This window comes from Rhinoraja longicauda, chromosome 14 (assembly GCF_053455715.1).
Source record: "Rhinoraja longicauda isolate Sanriku21f chromosome 14, sRhiLon1.1, whole genome shotgun sequence".
Classification (NCBI taxonomy): domain Eukaryota; kingdom Metazoa; phylum Chordata; class Chondrichthyes; order Rajiformes; family Arhynchobatidae; genus Rhinoraja; species Rhinoraja longicauda.
In genome coordinates this window covers 33,014,782-33,034,273 of record NC_135966.1, presented here as the reverse complement: position 1 = coordinate 33,034,273, position 19,492 = coordinate 33,014,782, and the positions used below count along the sequence as shown (strand labels likewise).

The following is a 19,492-nucleotide window of genomic DNA, read 5'->3' as shown; positions in this document are numbered from 1 at the left end:
GACGTGCGGGTTTGTAGGTTGATTGGCTAAGGTAAATTGCACCGAGTGTGTATGGAGTTGATGAGAAATTGGGATAACATAGAACTAGTGTGAACAGGTGATTGATGGTCGGCACAAACTCGGTGGGCTTAAGGACCTGCTTCCATTGGGTCAGGCAGCATCACGAGAGCACAGGTATTGGTGACCTTTCGGGGCTGAAGAAGGGTCCTGACCTGAAACTTTGCTGATCCATTTTCTCCATGGATGCTGCCTGACCTGCTGAGTTACTCCCGCAGTTTGTATCTTTTTTTAAACCAAAAAACTTGTTGTCTTTTTTTGTGTGTCTACTACATTAAAGAGACCATGTTTGTTCAATAGACGGTGAAACAGCAACGGTGGGAGAAGAAGATGGAGTGCTCCATGCGATGCAGAGAGGAACGTAGGGAGTTCCTCAAGATGGTTGGTCCTTTTTCTCACCACACACCAAGGGAGAGAGAGAGAGCTGAGAGAGGGAGCTAGAGCGAGAGGGAGAGAGAGAGGGGGGGGACAGAGAAGGAGAGACAGAGAGTCACATAGAGAGAGGGAGCCAGAGAGAGGGAGAGATAGAGAAAGAGAGCTAGAGAGAGAGAGCCAAGGAGAGCGAGAGCCAGAGAGAGGGAAAGTGGCAGAGATCCATTGAGAAAGCAGGAGTGGGAGAGAGAAAGAACTTCCAAAGTTCTCACAGTTTTCTTTATTTTTCCTGAACAAGCTTTTATTACATATGCACATTCAGTACTGCAATAATCAAAACTGCTACGATGCAGTTTGCAAACATCGACCATCAGATTCCAACATTCTCACCCGTATCCACGACGTACTCGCCCCCCTGCAGCGACCAGGCGTTCACGGAAGGCCCCCAGGGTCCCCGAACTGAACAATGAAATTCTCAGTGTAGAAAAAAAAATGCTGGTTTACACAAAAGGACACCAAGTGCTGGAGCAACTCAGCGGGTCAGGCAGCGTCTCTGGAGAACAAGGATAGGTGACGTTTGGTGTGGGACCATTCTTCAGTCACCTATCTGTGTCCTCCAGAAATGCTGCCTGACCCACTGAGTCACTCTAGCGCTTTCTGTCGCAGAATGAAATTCTTACTTGCTGCAGTTTAACAGGTCAGTAGACGCAATAACTAACACACACACACACACACACACGGATAATACATTCCTTCATCTGGCTTCTCGATTCCAACCTTTCCTTATCTCATACATTTTGTATTCTCATCTCTGGACTTTGTCCATCCATCTGGCCATCAACCCTCCCCGCCCCCCCCCCCCCCCTCATCTGCATCCACCTATCACTCGCTAGACTTTGTCCCACCACCACCTCCCTTCAAGCTTTCTCTCCCCATCGCCCACCATGTCCCGACCCGAAACATCAGCTGTCTACATTCTCAATCACAATCATTCACAATAATACTTTATTAGCCAAGTATGTTTTGCAACATACGAGGAACTTCATTTGCCATACAGTCATAACAATAAAAAGCAACAGGACATGCAAAATACATTTTAACATGAACATCCACCACAGTGACTCCTCCACATTCCTCACTGTGCTAGAAGGCGAAAAAAAAGTTCAATCTCCCTTCTTTGTCCTCTAGCGGTTGGGGGCCTCTAACCCGTTGACAGGACGATCTTGACTCCCACAGCCAGGGATCGGGCCTTCCTCATCGGGGCGATCAAGCTGCTGCATTGTGGGGGGGGGGGGGGGATCTCAGCTCCCCCGTGCAGGGCGATCTATCCCGTGTCGGGGCCTGTCGAACCTCATGCAGCTTGGAGCTCCCGACAATGGTCTCAACCCGAGACTGCGAGCTCATTGATGTTTAAATCCACAGGCCGCGGTTGGAGCGTTGATCCAGGCATGGGGTCGCAGGCTCAGATGGTAGGGCCATGCTCTGCCGGGACTCAAAGTCAGTCCCAGGCAAGGCCTCAGCTCCACGATGTTAGGCCGCAGAGCGACCGGAGATATGATCCGGAAAACAATCGCATCTCTGGCAAGGTAAGAGATTGAAAAAAAGTTTCCCCCGACCCCCCACATAAAACAAACTAGAGAACATTAACACAGACTTTTAAAACTCACCAAAAATAACAAAAAAAAAGAACAAAAAGGACAGACAGACTGTAGGCGAAGCTGCCATCGCGGCGCCACCCGATGGTAAATCCAGAGATGCTGCCTGACCCGCTGAGTTCCTCCAGTACTCTGTGTCTTTTTTTTGTAAACCAGCATCTGCAGTTCTTTGTGCCACTCTCGGCTTCCAATTGAGTTTGGTGTCTATGCTGCCGGCTACAGACAAAGCCACAGATGGACCATGCCTGTCCCATTCCCAACAGGGTTTACTGGAGCAAGTCCAAGAACCAGAAGGTATCCCATCGGAAGTTGAGCATTGCTCCACGCAGTCATTCCCAGTGCTCCTGCAGGAATACAGTCGGAAAAAGGTCCAAATCAGGCGGATTGAGGACGAGCTGAAGGGGCGCGTTTTGCAGTATCTGAAAGGTGAGGAAATCCTCCAAATCCTCTAAATAATGATAGACGTGGAGAGAGTGGATGTGGAGAGGATGTTTCCGCTAGTGGGAGAGTCTACGACCAGAGGGCACAGCCTCAGAATAAAAGGTCGTACCTTTAGAAAGGAGGAGGGTGGCACAGTGGTAGAGTTGCTGCCTCAGCGCCAGAGACCCGGGTTCGATCCTGACTACAGGTGCTGTCTCTATGAAGTTTGAACGTTCTCTCTTGACCGCATGGGTTTTCTCCGGGTGCTCCGGTTCCCTCCCACACTCCAAAGACGTGCAGGTTTGTAGATTAATTGGCTTTGGTAAAATTGGAATTGCCCCTAGTGTATAGGATAGTGCTGGTGTAAGAGGGTGATCGACGGTTGGCACGGACAGGGCAGGCTTTGTGCCGCTGTGCCACTCAAAGGTTATCTATAATTAGAGAATTCAACGTTCATGCCGTTGTGTTGTAGTATTTGCTATCTTACTGACTGAAGCACGGACTCACTTTCTCAGCATGTCAAGCATCAGACATCGGTTCCAACATAATGTGCGTCAAAATTTGTTTGTGTTCTTCCCGTGGAAACAGCCGGCGGTGTGGAGGAGAGGACGGGCCTTCTCAGCAGTATCCAGGGGTTACGAGAGAGGCTGCGGGTGGAGATGGGCGGCCGAGAGAACATCAGGCAGCAGCTACAGGCCTTGGAGACAGCAGCTGAACTCATCCAGGTATGTGCCACTCTTTGTCCTACTGTCTGTGGTCTTGGAATATCGAACATCGTGTCCGGAACAGGCATTGTGGGCCGAGGGCCTGTTCTTGTGCTGCTCCAAGTGTAAGTTTAGTTTAAAGATGGAGCATGGAAACAGGCCCTTCAGCCCACTGAGATCTCGCCCACCAGCGATCACCCTGGACACTTGCGATACACTGGGAACAATTGACAATTTTACTGAAGCCAAATTAACCTTGTCCATCTTTGGGGTGTGGGAGGAAACCAGAGCATCCAGAGAAAACTTACACGGTCAAGGAGAGAACGTGCAAACTCCATACAGGCAGCACCTGAGGTCAGGATCGAACCCGGTCTCTGGCACTGTGAGGCAGCAACTATACCGCTGCACCACTGTGCTGCCCTGCCATCTGGCATCTTAGAACATAGAAAAGCATGTCTAGCACAGACAATGTGGGCCAAAGGGCCTGTTCTTGTGCTGAACTATTCTATGCTTTAAGTTTAGTCTTTAAAGATAGAGCATGGAAACAGGCCCTTCAGCCCGTCGAGTCCACGGCGACCATTGATCACCCGTTCACACTAGTTCTATGTTATCCCACTTTCCCATCCACTCCCTACACACCAGGGACAATTTACAGAGGGCCAATTAACCTATAAACTGTAAGTCTTTGGGATATGGGAGGAAACCGGAGCACCCGGAGGAAACTCGTGTAGTCACAGGGAGAACGTACAAACTCCACACACAGACAGCACCCGTGGTCAGAATTGAACCTGGGTCTCTGGCGCTGTGAGGCAGCAACTCTACCACTGCCCCACTGTATTAGTTTAGAGATATAGCATGGAAACAGACTTATAAACCCACGAGTCCATGCCGACCATCGATCACAGGTTCACGCTAGTTCTATGTTATCCCACTTTCCCATCCAATACCTGCACACTCAGGACAATTTACAGAAGCCAATTAACGTACAGACCTGTACGTCGTTGGAGTGTGGGAGGAAACCGCATCACCTGGTCAGAGGGAGAACGCACAAATTCTGTACAGACAGCACCCATAGTCAGGATTGAACCCGGGTCTCTGGCATTGTCAGGCAGCAACTCAACTGCTGGACCACCCTGCCCTAATTTTGTTTCCATCACCCGGCAGAGCCGGGCCCCATTACAATCAGACCTTGATGTCGTCTACACCACAGCAGTCGAGAAGAGGTCAAGAATGGCCAAAGGAAACGCCGCCCTGCTGCAGAGCGAACTTGAGAGGATGGAGCAGGATCTGGAACTTGAACAGGTAGGAGTTCCCTCAACTCCTCTCTGTTTGTTTTGTTCAGTTTACTGTACCGAGGTGCAGGGAAAAGCTCTTTGTAGCTGTGTGCCATCCAGTCAGCGGAAAGCCAATGCATGATGGCAATCAAGCCGTCCACTTTGTACAGATACAGGATAAAGGGAATAATGTGTAGTGCAAGATAAAGTCCGATTAAAGATAGTCCAAGGGTCTCCCATGAGGTAGATGGGAGGTCAGGACCGCTCTCTAGTTGGTGAGAGGATGGTTCAGCTGCCTGATAACAGCTGGGAAGAAACTGTCCCTGAATCTAGAGGTATGCATTTTCACATTTCTGTACTTCTTTCCTGATGGGAGAGGTGAGAAGAGGGAGTGTCTGGGGTGAGACTGACCCTTGGTTATGCTGGTAGCATATTAGGGATTGAATACGGGTGTTGTGTATGTGGAGTTTGTATGTTCTTTCTGTGACCGCATGGCTTTTCTCTGTGTGCTCCTGTTTCCTCCAACATTTCAAAGACGTGTGGGTTTGTAGGTTAATTGTACAATTTGAGAACGTACAAACTCTGTACAGACAGCACCCGTAGTCGGCATCGAACCCAGGTCTCTGGCACTGAGGCAACAACCGTACCGCTGTGCCACTGTTCCGTCTGCCCTATGGGGCACCTTGGTCAGCATGGGCAAGTTGGGCCGAAGGAGTTGTTTCCGTGCTGCAAGGCTCTCTGAGGGGCAAGAGTGTATTGGTTAAAGACAGGTGTGAACACTGCAGCGTACGGCACTATCGAATGTGTAGACACGATGCTCGTGCAAAGAGCTTTTTGTACGTTTTTTTGTTTTAAATGTATTTGTTAAATTCTGAATGAAGTTTATTTCTGGAAATGCTGGAAGAGTGCAGGCCGCGTGGGGCCGGCGGAGACTCCGAGGCTGAGCAGGGAGCGGCATGTGATGGTTTTACAACTGGTGGCGCTGAGGAAGGAGAAGGAGGAGGCAGAGAGGGATCTGAAGGCAATGCATCGAGCCTACAAGGCTGAGTTGGCAGATCAGAAACTCCAGGCTCTGCAGGTGAGTGTGAGGGAACGGTGGAGAGCTGTGGGTTGTGTGATGGGTTCAACTCCACAACCCAGCAATTCCCAAAGTATTCACCCGACTGGGGGGACAAGTTTAGTTCATAAGTCATAGGAGCAAAATTATGCCATTCGGCCCATCAAGTCTATTCCACCAATCAATCATGGCTGATCTATCGTTCCCTCTCAACCCCATTCTCCAGCCTTCTCCCCATAACCACTGACACCCTTACGAATCAACGATCTGTCAATCTCCGCCTTAAAAATATCCATTGATGGCCTCCACAGCTCTCTGTGGCAATGAATTCCACAGATTCACCATCCTCTGACTAAGGAAATTCCTCTTCCTCATCTTTCTAAAGGTACTGTACATCCCCTTTTCTAAGGCCTCTGGTCCTAGACTCTCCCACTGGTGGAACATCCTCTCCACATCCACGCAATCTAGGCATTTCACTATTCGGTAAGTAGATTAAAGATACAGCATGGAAACAGGCCCTTCGGCCCACCGATCACCCCATGTGCTATCCTGCACACTGGGAACAATTTACAATTTACACAAGCCAATCAATCTACAAACCTGCATGTCTTTGGGATGTGGGAAGGAACTGAGGCACATGGAGAAAACCCACGCGGTCACAGGGAGAACGTACAAATGTACAGACTGCACCCACCCGTAGTCAGGATCAAACCCAAGTCTCTGGCGCTGTGTTAGCAACTCTACTGCTGCGCCACTGTGCCGCCTCGCAGAGGAAAAGTGCAAGGGCTGCAGAGGTTGGTTGGAAGATCAGGTCCACAGTCTGACTTTTGGGAGAATCGTTCAGAAGCCTGATAGCAGAAGGGAAGAAGTTGTTGCCCTCAGTTGTTCCGTGTCAATGAGTTGGGCTAAATCTAACTCTCAAGATATTTGGCAATGTATTTTGCAACGTTGGCAAGGAATCATTCTTTACCCATCGCCTCAACAGATCCTCCATGAGTTTGGGGAGGTGTCCGGGCAGCAGCAGAGCGCTCTGGAGGAGCGTTACCGAGGGCTTGTACAAGAGGCAGTCCAAGACACAGTATACCTCGCAAACCAGAAGCAGCGACTGGAGCAGGGAAAGGAACGACTACAGGAGGGTAAAGTACTGGTGGAACTGGGGTATGGAGTGATGGGCTGATGGACAGATTGATGTGTAGGAAGGAATTGCAGATGCTGGTTTACATCAAAGATGGACACAAAATGCAGGAGTAACTCAGTGGATCAGCTTTGAGGGATTGACTGAGATTGATTGATGAATGCATGGATTGTTGGAAGGAAGGACACAGCATGGATACAGGCCCTTCGGCCCACCGTGTCCATGACGACCATTCACCCGATCGCCCGTTCACACTAGTTCTAAGTTATCCCACTTTCGCATGCGCTCCCTGCACACTAGGGGCAATTTACAGAGGGTCAATTAACCTGCACGGGCACTGTGGGCTGTAGGGCTTGTTCCTGTGCTGCACTGTTCGTACTGATTAGTACAGATGTCAGGGGTTATGGCAGAGAATGGGGTTAAAAGGGATATATCAGCCATGATTGAATGACGGAGTAGACTTGATGGGCCGAATGGCCTAAATCTGCTACAATCACTTATGACTGTTCTATGTTCTACGTGCTGGTTGAATCTGCAGCCTCTTGTGTCTTTGCTTTCTTGACATCTGCAGTGGTTGCAAATCTACAAGATCAGCTGTCTGCAACAAGACAGCAGGAGGAGATTCCTCGCCGGCGGGAAGAGATCGACAGGCCCACCTCAAGCAGCAGAGCTTGATTAGCGATCCTACATCACGCCGACTGATCGCCAAGTTTGGAAAGAAAGTCAAAGCATCGTCCAGATTCACTGAAGTGACAGCTTCCCCCTACTACAACACTCTATTCTGCACTCTGTATCTTCCCCATTGCTCTCCCTATTGTAAGTAAAAGACACAATGTGCTGGAGTAACTCAGCGGTTAACCCATCCATGTTCTCCAGAGATGCTGCTTAACCTGCTGAGTTACTCCAACACTTTACCTTTTTTTTTGTAAACCAGCATCTGCAGTTCCGTGTGTCTATTGTATTTCAGTTTGACTTGATTTGTATATTATCTGGTTTATTTGATGGCCTGTGACAATAATAAACCTAAACCTAACATTCCTTACATTGTCCATTTGAGACCACATTAAACAATGGCACCGAGCAGCAGTGAAGGACACCAGCAACATCGCCTGGCCAGGCCGACCCCAGCAACTCTGACCCAGCTCCACCAGGACAACGGGCCTTTTAAGTTAAGGCTTGAAGAAAGAAGGAACTGCAGATGCTGGTTTACAAGACACAAGGTGTGGGAGTAACTCAACAGGTCAGGCAGCATTTCTGGAGAACATGGATTGGTGACGGTTCGGGTTGGGACCCTTCAGACCAATTGTGGTGAGGGAATGTTTCAGGTAGGGGTCTGATATTTTGTCAGAACTTGAAATTTGAAGGATACACAAAAGGAAACAAAGTGCTGGAGTGACTCAGCGGGTCAGGCAGCATCTCTGGAGAACACGGATAGGTGACATTTTGGGTCGGGACCCAACATGCGCCAGAAACGTGGCAACTCTAGCGTAATGGCACGGTGTAAACTACTATCTTCCACTACAATCATGGCACTCTTGTACTTATTTATGATTGTATTTGAGTATATGGTTATTTTACTGGATTGCAAAACATAGAACTTTGCTGCATCTACGTACATATGACAATAAAGTATTATTGAACTGTCATGATACTTACTAATCTAAAGAAAAACACTCAGACGAGTCTGCTGGCTGGAGGTCTGCAGCAGACTGGGCTTTGCTGGATCAGGCACTGCTCACTAGGCACTGCTCACTGCTCACTGCTCAGTCAAGAGCATGGACTGGACTTTAAGGATGGCACCAAAACTGGCACCTCTTGCATGCAATTTCAGTGGACTATTTCAGTACTTTGCTGATCGAGGATTGTGTTTAGATATGGCAATACTTTATTAAACTGTGTGTAAGAAAATAATTTCACTGTGCGTTTGCACGTGACAATAAAAGCTCCATTGAATTGAGCCATCCTGTTTAAAAATAAATTCCCATGTAATATATAGGTTTTATCCAAAGATGGGAGATGGTGTGGGAGAGAGATAATGAAGCGATGCATTCACCCAACACATAAATCTTCCATCACGATCCACATTCTAAACTTTACAACTGTCTTTACTTTAGAATTTAGAGATACAGCACGGAAGCTGGCCCTTCGGCCCACCAAGTCCACGCTGATCAGCATTCACCCTATACACCAGTTCCATCCTACACACGAGGGATGATTTAAAGAAGCCAATTAACCTACAAACCTGTACGTCTTTGGAATGTGAGAAGAAAACGGAACACCCAAAAAAAAACCCACGCGGTCACAGGGAGAACGTACAAACTCCGTAAAGACAGCGTCTCTGACTTGATCAAACCTGGATCTCTGGCGCTGCGTCACTGTGCCACCCTGTGTCTAACAGGGGAGTGTGTCAGTTCACGAATCAGAAATAACACCAGACCAGTCTTTGGAAACGGATTCATAAAATATCTTTACTTCAGAACATAAAGCATTATGTGTACATAGTGCTTGCAGCAGACAGCAGATCCAGTGTGACACATCTTAAAGCAATACATCCACTGTCTGATGCATACTCTTTCAAGTACGTTTCCAAGGTTTTGGCTGACAGCCTTAAAGCAAACTCCGAATGCTGGGAAGCTCCCACCAACAGTGACAGCGACGAAAGGGTATAACCCTTTTCACTTGTCATGGAAATTACAAACTTAACATATCTGGTCGATACACTAGAGCCGAGACCAGAATTCGGATTTATGGAGGGATATGGATCACGTGCAGGCAGAAGAGATTAGTTTAATTTGGCATCACGTGGGGCACAGATATTGTGGGCCGAAGGATGTGTTCCTGCGCTGTCATGTTCTGTTCGGACCAGGGCATTTTTTAACTTTAGTTTAGTTTATCACGTGTACCGAAGTACAGTGAAAAGCTTTTGTAGCGTGCTATCCAGACAGCGGAAAAACTGTACATGATTATAATCGAGCCAACCGCATTATAGACTGGATAAAGGGAATGTTTAGTGCAAGATATAGTCTAATTAAAGATAGTCCGAGGGTCTCCAATGGGGTAGATGGGAGGTCAGGACCACTCTCGAGTTGGTGATAGGATGGTTCAGGTTAGACATGCAGCGCGGAAACAGGCATTTTCGGTCCACCGAGTCCGCACCAACCAGCGATTCCCACACATTAACACTACCATCCACACACTAGGAACAATTTTACATTTTAACCGAGCCAATTAACCTCCAAACCCATACGTCTTTGGAGTGTGGGAGGAAACCGAAGTTCTCGGAGAAAACCCACGCAGGTCACGGGGAGAACGTACAAACTCCGTACAGACAGCACCCGTAGTCAGGATCGAACCCGGGTCTCTGGCGCTGCATTCGCTGTAAGGCAGCAACTCTACCGCTGCGCCAGCGTGCCGTTTTATTCGTTGCCTAATAAAAGCGGGGAAGAGTCCTTGAATTTGGAGGTATGCGGTATTCACACTTCTGTACCTCTTGCCTGATAGGAGGGAGAAGAAGAGGGAGTGACTGGGTGGGACTGGTCCTTGACTGCCTTGCCGACAATGGAAGGGAGGTTGGTTTGTGTGATGTTCTGGGACAAAAAGGTGTTGGTACACATAACATTCCTAGCTGTTGGTGTCTGTGGTGGATCATCGTCCTATAAGCTGCTTCCCAGCTGTCATCAGGCAACTGAACTATCCTATAACCAACAAGGGAGCGGTCCCAACAGATTTGTTCCCATTGCCGGCTTCCGCGGACATCTTTGTTGGCGGTATCTCACCCACCCCCCCTCCCCACTCATGCCCATGACCTCTGCTGGTCCAGCTCAGCAGATAATAGAACCAAGAGTGCCGGAAAATTGAACATGTACAGACACTGACCGACTTAACCCAATAGGCCACTTACGTAAACAATTCTGTGCTCAGTCCCTCGTGCCAACCAAGGCAGTCCGTAATTTCCACAACACTGTACGATCACTCAGATTTACATTGGAATCATGCTGGCAATGGCAGCTGTGCTTACCCAGAAGGCTGCACGCCACGGAAAGTGCCCTGGAAGCAGCCGGATGCCGCTGAGACAGTTAATACTCGATGTACAGACAGGACCCATTGTCAGGATCGAACCCGGGTCTCTGACACTGAGGCAACAACTCTACCACTAGCGTAATCCTTACGCAAGTCGGGGAATGCCTGGAAACAAAATGTCCTCTACAGATCAAGGCAACAGCGTTGGCATACTTTTGAAAGTTATATTACATTACTGATGAAAAGATACATGATGGGATAAGGAATTTTAAGCAAGTTCATTCATAATAGTATGTAAACAGAGTTCCCTCCAGCCACACTGACAGCAATTAATGGCGTGTGTCTAGGGTGTGGTCACTATAAGCATGGTTACAGATCCACCCCAAAGACAAATTACTGGAAGTGTACAACTCATTCAGCACCTTAAATAAAACTTTGGTTTCTTGTCAGTTTTCCATATACTGATAAAGTTTACAAATGAAAGCAGACCCGCAGAGAGATTGTGAGACAGATTGTCAGGAGTAATATCAGTGGGGAAGGCTTCCCGGGAAACAGCGCGGAGTCAAACGAAGAAAGACCCAATGGTCGCGAAGAAGAACCTGGTGGGCCGTCGCCTGCAGGTGGGGGGGGAAGAGTTTGGAAGCCGCCGAGCTCGGTCCCGAAGACTGGAGAGCTGAGGTGGGAGCTGCTGGTGGACGACAGACGCGAGGTGTGGGCCGGTAGGAGAGGTACCGGGGTACTGCCTCCAGCACTCGCAAGGTCGGCTGCAGGAGACCCCCCGGGACACAGAGGCGGCCGGGCGAGGAGAGGGACGTCAGTTTGCGGGCCTGGGGCTTATCTGGATCGGGAACCGCTCCACTACATCGCGTGCGTGGACTGGGCGCTTGAATTTTGTAAATTGCGCCTAAAATATGGCGACTTGTGCATCTGTGAGCAATGCACAAATAATTTCACTGTGCAGTGCACACTTGACAATTAAGCACCATTGTACCCGGTCTGAGAAAGGGATTGATCTTTATATGCAGACTTTGAGGTCGATGATAACTGGACACAGTGGCGCCAGTCTCTTTAAGCAAGTTTTCCTCTTGAGACCAACCCCATCGTTGGAAACTATGGACTATCATGATCGGAACAGAAGTCACAGTGTCAACATATCATCTTTAGACTTCAGAGAATAAGATCCTTCGGTCCACCGAATCCACACGGACCAGCGATCACCCCACACAATAGCACTACCCTGCAGATCAGGGACAATTTTTACAGAAACCAATTAACCGACAAACCTGTGCGTCTTTGGGGTGTAGGAGGAAACTTGAGCACGCGTTGAAAACCCACGTGGTCACAGGGAGAGCGTACAAACTCCATACAGGCGGGCACCTGAGATAAGGATTGAACCCGGGTGTCTGGCGCTATGAGGCAGCAACTCCACCGTTGAGTCACTGCGCCAACCCGAAAGCTAGACTGTCTGGTGGAAGTTTAGAAAATCTACCAAAGTATTTTTAAAAAGCTACAAAATCTGGTAAAATAATGAGTGGAATTTTTTCTATGGTCACATACATTAACCAGAATGTTACAGTACAGATGTAGTACCTTGTGCCCAAAGTTCAGCAGCACTAAATTCAGGAGACGAATTTGCTAAGGAAAGAACAAAGTGGTCTAAGTTATCGGGTGTTTAGTGGGGCCAGAGCAAAACAAACTCCAACCCATATATCCTTGGAAGTGAGAGGGCAGGGGAAGATATATTTTTGATTGATAGATACAACATGGAAATAGTCTCTTTGGCCAACCGAGTTCAAGCTGACCAGCAATCGCCCATACACTAATTCTATCTTTCACACTAGGACCAATTAACAGAAGCCAATTAACCTACAAATCTGCAGGCTTTTTGGAATGTGGGAGGTAACAGGAGCACCCAGAGAAAACCAACGCAATCACAGGGGGAACATTCAAACTCCACGCACACAGCACCTGAGATCGGCATCAGGATCAAACCTGGGTCTCTGGTGCTGTGAGGCAGCAGCTCCACCAGCTGAGCTGCTGTGTCCCCCCCCCCAACACCCCCCTGAGCTGCTGTGTCCCCCCCCCCCCCCAACACCCCCCTGAGCTGCTGTGTCCCCCCCAACACCCTCCTGAGCTGCTGTGTCCCAACACCCCCCTGAGCTGCTGTGTCCCCCCCAACACCCCCCTGAGCTGCTGTGTCCCCCTGAGCTGCTGTGTCCCCCCCAACACCCCCCTGAGCTGCTGTGTCCCCCCCAACACCCCCCTGAGCAGCTGTGTCCCAACACCCCCCTGAGCTGCTGTGTCCCCCCCAACCCCCCCCCCCTGAGCTGCTGTGTCCCCCCCAACACCCCCCTGAGCTGCTGTGTCCCCCCCAACACCCCCCTGAGCTGCTGTGTCCCAACACCCCCCTGAGCTGCTGTGTCCCAACACCCCCCTGAGCTGTTGTGTCCCCCCCAACACCCCCTGAGCTGCTGTGTCCCCCCAACACCCCCTGAGCTCCTGTGTTGTCCCCCCAACACCCCCCTGAGCTGCTGTGTCCCCCCCAACACCCCCCTGAGCTGCTGTGTCCCCCCCCCAACACCCCCCTGAGCTGCTGTGTCCCCCCCCAACACCCCCCTGAGCTGCTGTGTCGTCCCCCCAACACCCCCCTGAGCTGCTGTGTCCCCCCCAACACCCCCCTGAGCTGCTGTGTCCCCCCCAACACCCCCCTGAGCTGCTGTGTCCCCCCCCCAACACCCCCCTGAGCTGCTGTGTCCCCCCCCCAACACCCCCCTGAGCTGCTGTGTCCCCCCCCCCAACACCCCCCTGAGCAGCTGTGTCCCCCCAAAGCATGGTTTATGGGACATGGGAGGAATCCAGAGTACCCGGAGGGAACCCGATTGTTCATAGGGAGAACGGGACAGTGGCACAGCGGTGGAGTTGCTGCCTCATAGCACCGGAGACCCGAGTTCAATCCTGACTGCGGGTGATATATGAGTTTTGTACATTCTCCCTGCGACATCATGGGTTTTCTCCGGGTGCTCCGGTTTCCTCCCACACTCCAAAGATGTGCGGATTTGTAGGTTAATTGGTTTCGGTAAAATTGTAAATTGTCCCGAGTGTGTAGGATAGTGCTAGTGCACGGGTGATCGCTGGTCGGTGCGGACTCGGTGGGCTTAAGGGCCTGTTTCCGTGATGTAGCTCTAAAGTCTAATGACAACACGCACACACACACACAGCACCCGAGGCAGGATCTGGATCAAACCCGTGTCTCTGGCGCGGTGAGGCAGCGGAGCCACTGTGTGGCGGACGAAGGAAGAGCGTGTTGGATGTCAGGACGTGAGTGTTCGAGGCGGCGGCCCGGCCGCTCTGCCGGGGCTATCGAACGCGGTAGTAGAGGTGGATGGCAAAGCAGACGAGGCAGGCGGCCAGGAAGAACAAGGGGGTGAGGCGCAGTTGGAAGAGGAGGACGGAGAGGCCGGCGTTGACCAGCATGGAGCAGGAGATGATGAAGAGTCTGGTGATGCTGCTGTCGTGCTTCATGACGGCGGACATAAGCAGACCGTTCAAGGCCTGGGAGACGATGATCACACCAACCACAGGTGAGAAGCCCTGGAAGAAGCCTTCGGTGGGGGGGGCAGCCAGGTACACCACCAAGTTGGCAATCGCCCCGAAGCTGTAGAGAAAGATGTTCTGGAGGCTGAGGGGGAGCGGCTGGGACTTCAGAGCGTGCTCGGTGAAGGTGGCGGCGAGGCCAGAGACGGAACAGTACAGGACCATGGCGGCCGCGCCCAGCGGCGTGATGTACAGCCCCACGGGCTCCTCCGGCCCGCCTCGTGCCCGGTGCACTGCACCGGCGTGGCAGGCCCCCGACACCACCAGCAGTGCCAGGGCAGCCCAGCGGCGGGCGGGCAGGGGCTGGCGGAGGAGCAGGCAGCGGGCGACGGCCGTGGCCATGATCTTCAGGTTGCCCAGCACCTGGAATGTGACAGGATCCATCGAGCCCTGCATGTGAACTGCCAGGTTGTTGTTGAGGGCGTAGAGTGCGGCCGGGAGGGCAAAGGGGAGCACGGCGGAGAGCGGCGGGGCGGAGAGGGGCAGCGAGGGCCGGTCGCAGCTGAGCAGCAGCGCGGCAGACGCACCCAGCTTGGTCAGCTCGGTCGCCAGCACCACGGAGGAGGTGGAGAAGGGCAGCGCTCCGTCCACGCGGCACAGCGCCAACAGCGGCGCGTGGGAGCCGTAGGCAAACACCGAGAGTAGCAGTAACAGCCCCCAGCGCAATCTCTCCCTCATCCGCACCCTCACTGCCAAAACACCTGGAGATCCTCCCTCTTCCTGCAACAACATTCCCCCTTGCCCGAAGATTCACTCAATCTCTCCCCTACCCCCCACCTGAAGATTCACTCAATCAATCTCTCTTTAGACTTTCGAGATACAGCGTGGATTAAGGCACTTAGGCCCACATCGACCAGCGATTACCCCGTACACCAGCACTATCCTGCACACTAGGGACAATTTAGAATTTTAAACTGGAGCGAATTAACCAACAAAGCTGTATGTTTTTTGGAGTGTGGGAGGAAACAGGTGCACACGGAAAACACCAATGTTGTCACAGGAAGAACGTACAAACTATGTATAGACCGCACCCGAGGTCAGGATTGAACCCAGGTTTCTGGCACTGAAAATCAGGAGCTCTACCTCTGCACCACCGTACCTCCCCTCACACCCGATGACTCATTAAATCAATCTCAACTCTCTCTCCCGAAAGTTAGCTAAATCAACCCAAAATCAGTGATTCAGAGATTACTGCGCGGAAACAAGCCCTTCGGCTCGCCGATTGTCAATCGCACATTCACTCCAGTTCGCCCTAGTCTCACTTTCTCAAAGGGGGCAATTTACAGAGGGACAATTAACCTGCAAACCCGTACGGGCACGGCTTTGGGATGCAGGAGGAAATCGGAGCACCGGAGGAACCGTACGCGGTCACAGAGAGAACATGCAAACTCCCCACACAACGCGAGCAGCCGAGGTCAGGATTGAACCTGGGGTCCCGGGCGTGTGAGGCAACAGCTCTACCTGCTGCGCCACTGATATATTAGGAGCAAGGCAAGCCAAGCAGCTGAGGAGGGTATAAAAAACCAAGGAGCTTGCAGTGCAGTCCAGCCAAGCTTCAAGTCCCAAATTTCCCCCAGACTCTGCGTCGTTGCCTCTTCCTCGTCCCTGACGTAGGTTGGGGTCCTGCAGGGTTAGAAGGGGTGGGGGGGTTAAAGCAGCAACCAGTTTCTGAGCTGTAGCGAGTGGCAGGCAATCCTTATTTGGGCCCTTTCTTCAGAGAGCTGAGATAGTCTTTGATGGTGTTCTCTACGTTGGGAATGTTGTAGTTCTGGGCGGCGTAGATGCCGGAGGCAGTGCCCACCAGCACGCCGAGCACAGCAGATGCCCGCAGTTTGGCCACCACGTAGCCCGCGAGGAAGCCTTTCAGGAACGGCGAGGCCAGCAGGGAACCACCCTGCAACAGGAGAAGAAACTCAGTCGGGTCCCATCTCAGTCAGGTCGAGCCACTGCCTCACAGCAGAGACCCAGGTTCCAAATCCTGACCTCGGGAACTGTCAGTGCGGAGTTTGTACATTCAGTCATACAGCGTGGAAACAGGCCCTTCGGCCCAACTTGCCTATGCCGACCAACATGCACAATCTACACTAATCCCACCTGCCCACATTTGGCCCATATACCTCTAATCCTACCCTATCCATGTAGAGTATATCTAAATGTTTCTCCCTGTGACAGCCTGGATTCTCTCCGGATGCTCTAGTTTCCTCCCACACTCCTTACACTACAGGTTTGTAGGTACATTGGTCCTCTGTAAATTATTCCTTGTGTGTAGGATAGTACTAGTTTAGTGCTATGATTGATGGTCGGCGTTGGATCGGTGGGCCGAGGGAGCTGTTTCCACGTTGTATCTCCAAGTTAAATTTAGCGATACAGCATGGATACAGGCCCTTTGGCCCACTGAGTCCACGCCGACCATTGATCACCCGTTCACAATAGTTCTATGTTATCCCACTTTCTCATCCACTCCCTACACACCAGGGACCATTTACAGAAGCCAATTAACCGACAAACCTGCTTGTCTTTGGAATGTGGGAGGTCTCCTCTTGCACCTATTTTCTATGTTTCTATGAAACCGGAGCACCTGGAGAAAACCCATGTGGTCACAAGGAAAATGTACAAACTGCACAGATACACAGGATCAAACCCAGGTCTCTGGCACTGTAAGGCAGCAACTTTCCCGCAGCACCATTGTGCCGGCACAAATCATCTAGTGATCTCTCCTCACCAGCCCCTTCAAGTGCCTACAAAATCAATACAGTATTTAATTGTCATATCTACAGGTCCACCACCGATTTTCCAGCACCCTTGGTTCCAGAGCCTTTCTGGATTATCCGTTTTGATGGACCAACAGAGGCCACGGCCATCAAGATACCGGTTCGCAATGGCGGCCTCGGAAGTCGGCTATGGGGACTGATCCGCTGGCTCCGGTGGGGCTGGGGTTCCAAAGCCTTGGCCGCAGGGGGCAAATTCAACCCACTAATCGGTGCGGAAGTCTCAACGAGGTCGAGATCGGCCGCCTCACACGGCCAAGGCGTCACATTTTCAGGGGGACCTCCGGGGGAATTTGAAGAGTGCTCTCATAATTGTGCCTGGATTAAAGGAGGAGCTGGACCACCAGTTGCCGGTGGTGGACCTGTACCCGCTGCGCCGTCCTCTAAACCGTGCTGTCATTCATTCGGTACTCACATTGGGCAATCCCATTTGCACCTCCTCCTCCACCTTCCTCTGGATGCTCTCTAGTTGCCCCTTCAGGTGTGCGAGGTCCTTCAGCTTACCGAGTGTGTCCTGGGTTAACAGCCAGCAAGAAGAACAAAGAAATAAACTTACAGGAAAACAGCAAGTGCCGATTCATTGCACTTGGGCTACGGTTACACAAATATATCATTGGATTGTCAACTCAAAGGCCCAAATTGATGACCCAGAATAAGACATTTTAGTTTAGTTTATTATTGTCACGTGTGCCAAGGTACACTGAAAATACGGTAGCCACAAAATGCTGGAGTAACTCAGCGGGACAGGCAGCATTTCGGGAGAGAAGGAATGGGTGACATTTCGGGTCGAGACCCTTCTTCAGACTGATGTCAGGGGAGTGGGCGGGACAGATAGAATGTAGTCGGAGACATTAAGACTGGTGGGAGAAATGGGAAGGGGAGGGGATGGAGAGAGCGGGAAAGCAAGGCCTACTTGAAGTTAGAGAAGTCAATGTTCATACCGCTGGGGTGTAAGCTACCCAAGCAAAATATGAAGTGATGTCCCGCCTGCTCCCCTGACATCGGTCTGAAGAAGGGTCTCGACACGAAACGTCACCCAGCCTGAGCCGATGAGTTACTCCAACATTTTGTGTCTACCTTCGATTTTAACCAGCATCTGCAGTTCTTTCCTACATTGAAAATAAAGTGTGCTATCCAGTCGGCGGAAAGACTACACATGATTACAATCGAGGCGTCCACAGTGCACAGATACAGTCTAAAGCGAATAACGTTTAGTGCAAGATAAAGTCCAGTAAAGTCCGATTAAAGATAGTCCGAGGGTCTCCAATGAAGTAGGCGGGAGGTCAGGCTGCTCTCTAGTTCGTGATGGGATGGTTCACCTCTCTCCCTCTCTCCCTCTCTCCCTCCCTCTCTCCCTCTCTCCCTCCCTCTCTCCCTCTCTCCCTCCCTCTGTCTGTCTATCTCTCCCTCTCTCCCTCTCTCTTTCCTTACTCTATACCCTCTCCTTCACTCCCTCTTTCTCTCTCTCACTCCTCTCCCCAGTCACCAACCTTGTCGTCCGCCATCTTACCCGCGCCTGCGCGCTCGCTCTCTCTCCCCATGCCAGCCCCTGCGCATGCTCAATGCCAGCGCAGCCGCTGCGGGGAGTCCTCCCTGCCGCTGGAGGCCGCTGCGGGGAGACCTCCCGGCCGCCAGAGGCCGCTGCGGGGAGTCCTCCCGTTCCGCTGAAGGCGACTGCGGGGAGATCTCCCGGCCGCCAGAGGCCGCTGCGGGGAGAGCTCCCGGCCGCTGGAGGCCGCTGCGGGGAGAGCTCCCGGCCGCTGGAGGCCACTGCGGGGAGATCTCCCGGCCGCTGGAGGCCGCTGCGGGAGTTCTCCCGTTCCGCCGAAGGCGGCTGCGGGGAGATCTCCCGGCCGCCAGAGGCCGCTGCGGGGAGATCTCCCGGCCGCTGGAGGCTGCTGCGAGGTGACCTCCCGGCCGCTGGAGGAAGCTGCGAGGAGATCTCCCGGCCGCCAGAGGCCGCTGCGGGGAGATCTCCCGGCCGCTAGAGGCCGCTGCGGGGAGAGCTCCCGGCCGCTGGAGGCCGCTGCGGGGAGATCTCCCGGCCGCCAGAGGCCGCTGCGGGGAGATCTCCCGGCCGCTAGAGGCCGCTGCGGGGAGATCTCCCGGCCGCTGGAGGCCGCTGCGAGGTGATCTCACGGCCGCTGCGGGGCCGTCAGGTGGTGGGATCTGAATGTTGTTGGAAGGGACTGCAGATGTTGGTTTTAAATCGAAGATAAACACAAAAAGCTGGAGCAACTCAGCGGGACAGGCAGCTTGTCTGGAGAGATGGAATGGATGACGTTTCGGGTCACCCATTCCTCCTCTCCAGAGATGCTGCCTGTCCCGCTGAGTTACTCCAGCATTTCCTGCGGTTCAGCAAGGCAGAAAGTCGCAGAAGAACCCAGCAGGTCAGGCAGCACCTGTGGAAGGGAATGCATGAACAGGTGATGTTTC

The 19,492-nt window shown here is 51.9% G+C and overlaps 3 protein-coding genes across 3 annotated transcripts; 1 reads left to right on the top strand and 2 right to left on the bottom strand.

The window, feature by feature from the left end:
• The first annotated feature begins 372 nt into the window (after positions 1-372).
• On the top strand, positions 373-8,568 carry LOC144600194 (uncharacterized). Its single transcript, XM_078411684.1, has 7 exons — positions 373-438; positions 2,348-2,510; positions 3,093-3,229; positions 4,373-4,510; positions 5,387-5,560; positions 6,525-6,675; positions 7,246-8,568. Exons 1-7 carry the CDS (start codon positions 388-390, stop codon positions 7,347-7,349), a joined length of 918 nt encoding a protein of 305 aa, XP_078267810.1. The 5' UTR covers positions 373-387; the 3' UTR covers positions 7,350-8,568.
• Positions 8,569-13,529: 4,961 nt separating this feature from the next.
• LOC144600192 (putative UDP-sugar transporter protein SLC35A4) lies at positions 13,530-15,053 on the bottom strand. Its single transcript, XM_078411683.1, has one exon. It carries the CDS (start codon positions 15,018-15,020, stop codon positions 14,052-14,054), a length of 969 nt encoding a protein of 322 aa, XP_078267809.1. The 5' UTR covers positions 15,021-15,053; the 3' UTR covers positions 13,530-14,051.
• Positions 15,054-15,982: 929 nt separating this feature from the next.
• On the bottom strand, positions 15,983-18,676 carry LOC144600195 (SLC35A4 upstream open reading frame protein-like). Its single transcript, XM_078411685.1, has 3 exons — positions 18,547-18,676; positions 17,472-17,570; positions 15,983-16,182 (listed from the first exon to the last, which is right to left on the bottom strand). The coding sequence occupies exons 1-3, from the start codon at positions 18,595-18,597 to the stop codon at positions 15,985-15,987; spliced, it is 348 nt and encodes a 115-aa protein (XP_078267811.1). The 5' UTR covers positions 18,598-18,676; the 3' UTR covers positions 15,983-15,984.
• Between the last annotated feature and the right edge of the window lie 816 nt (positions 18,677-19,492).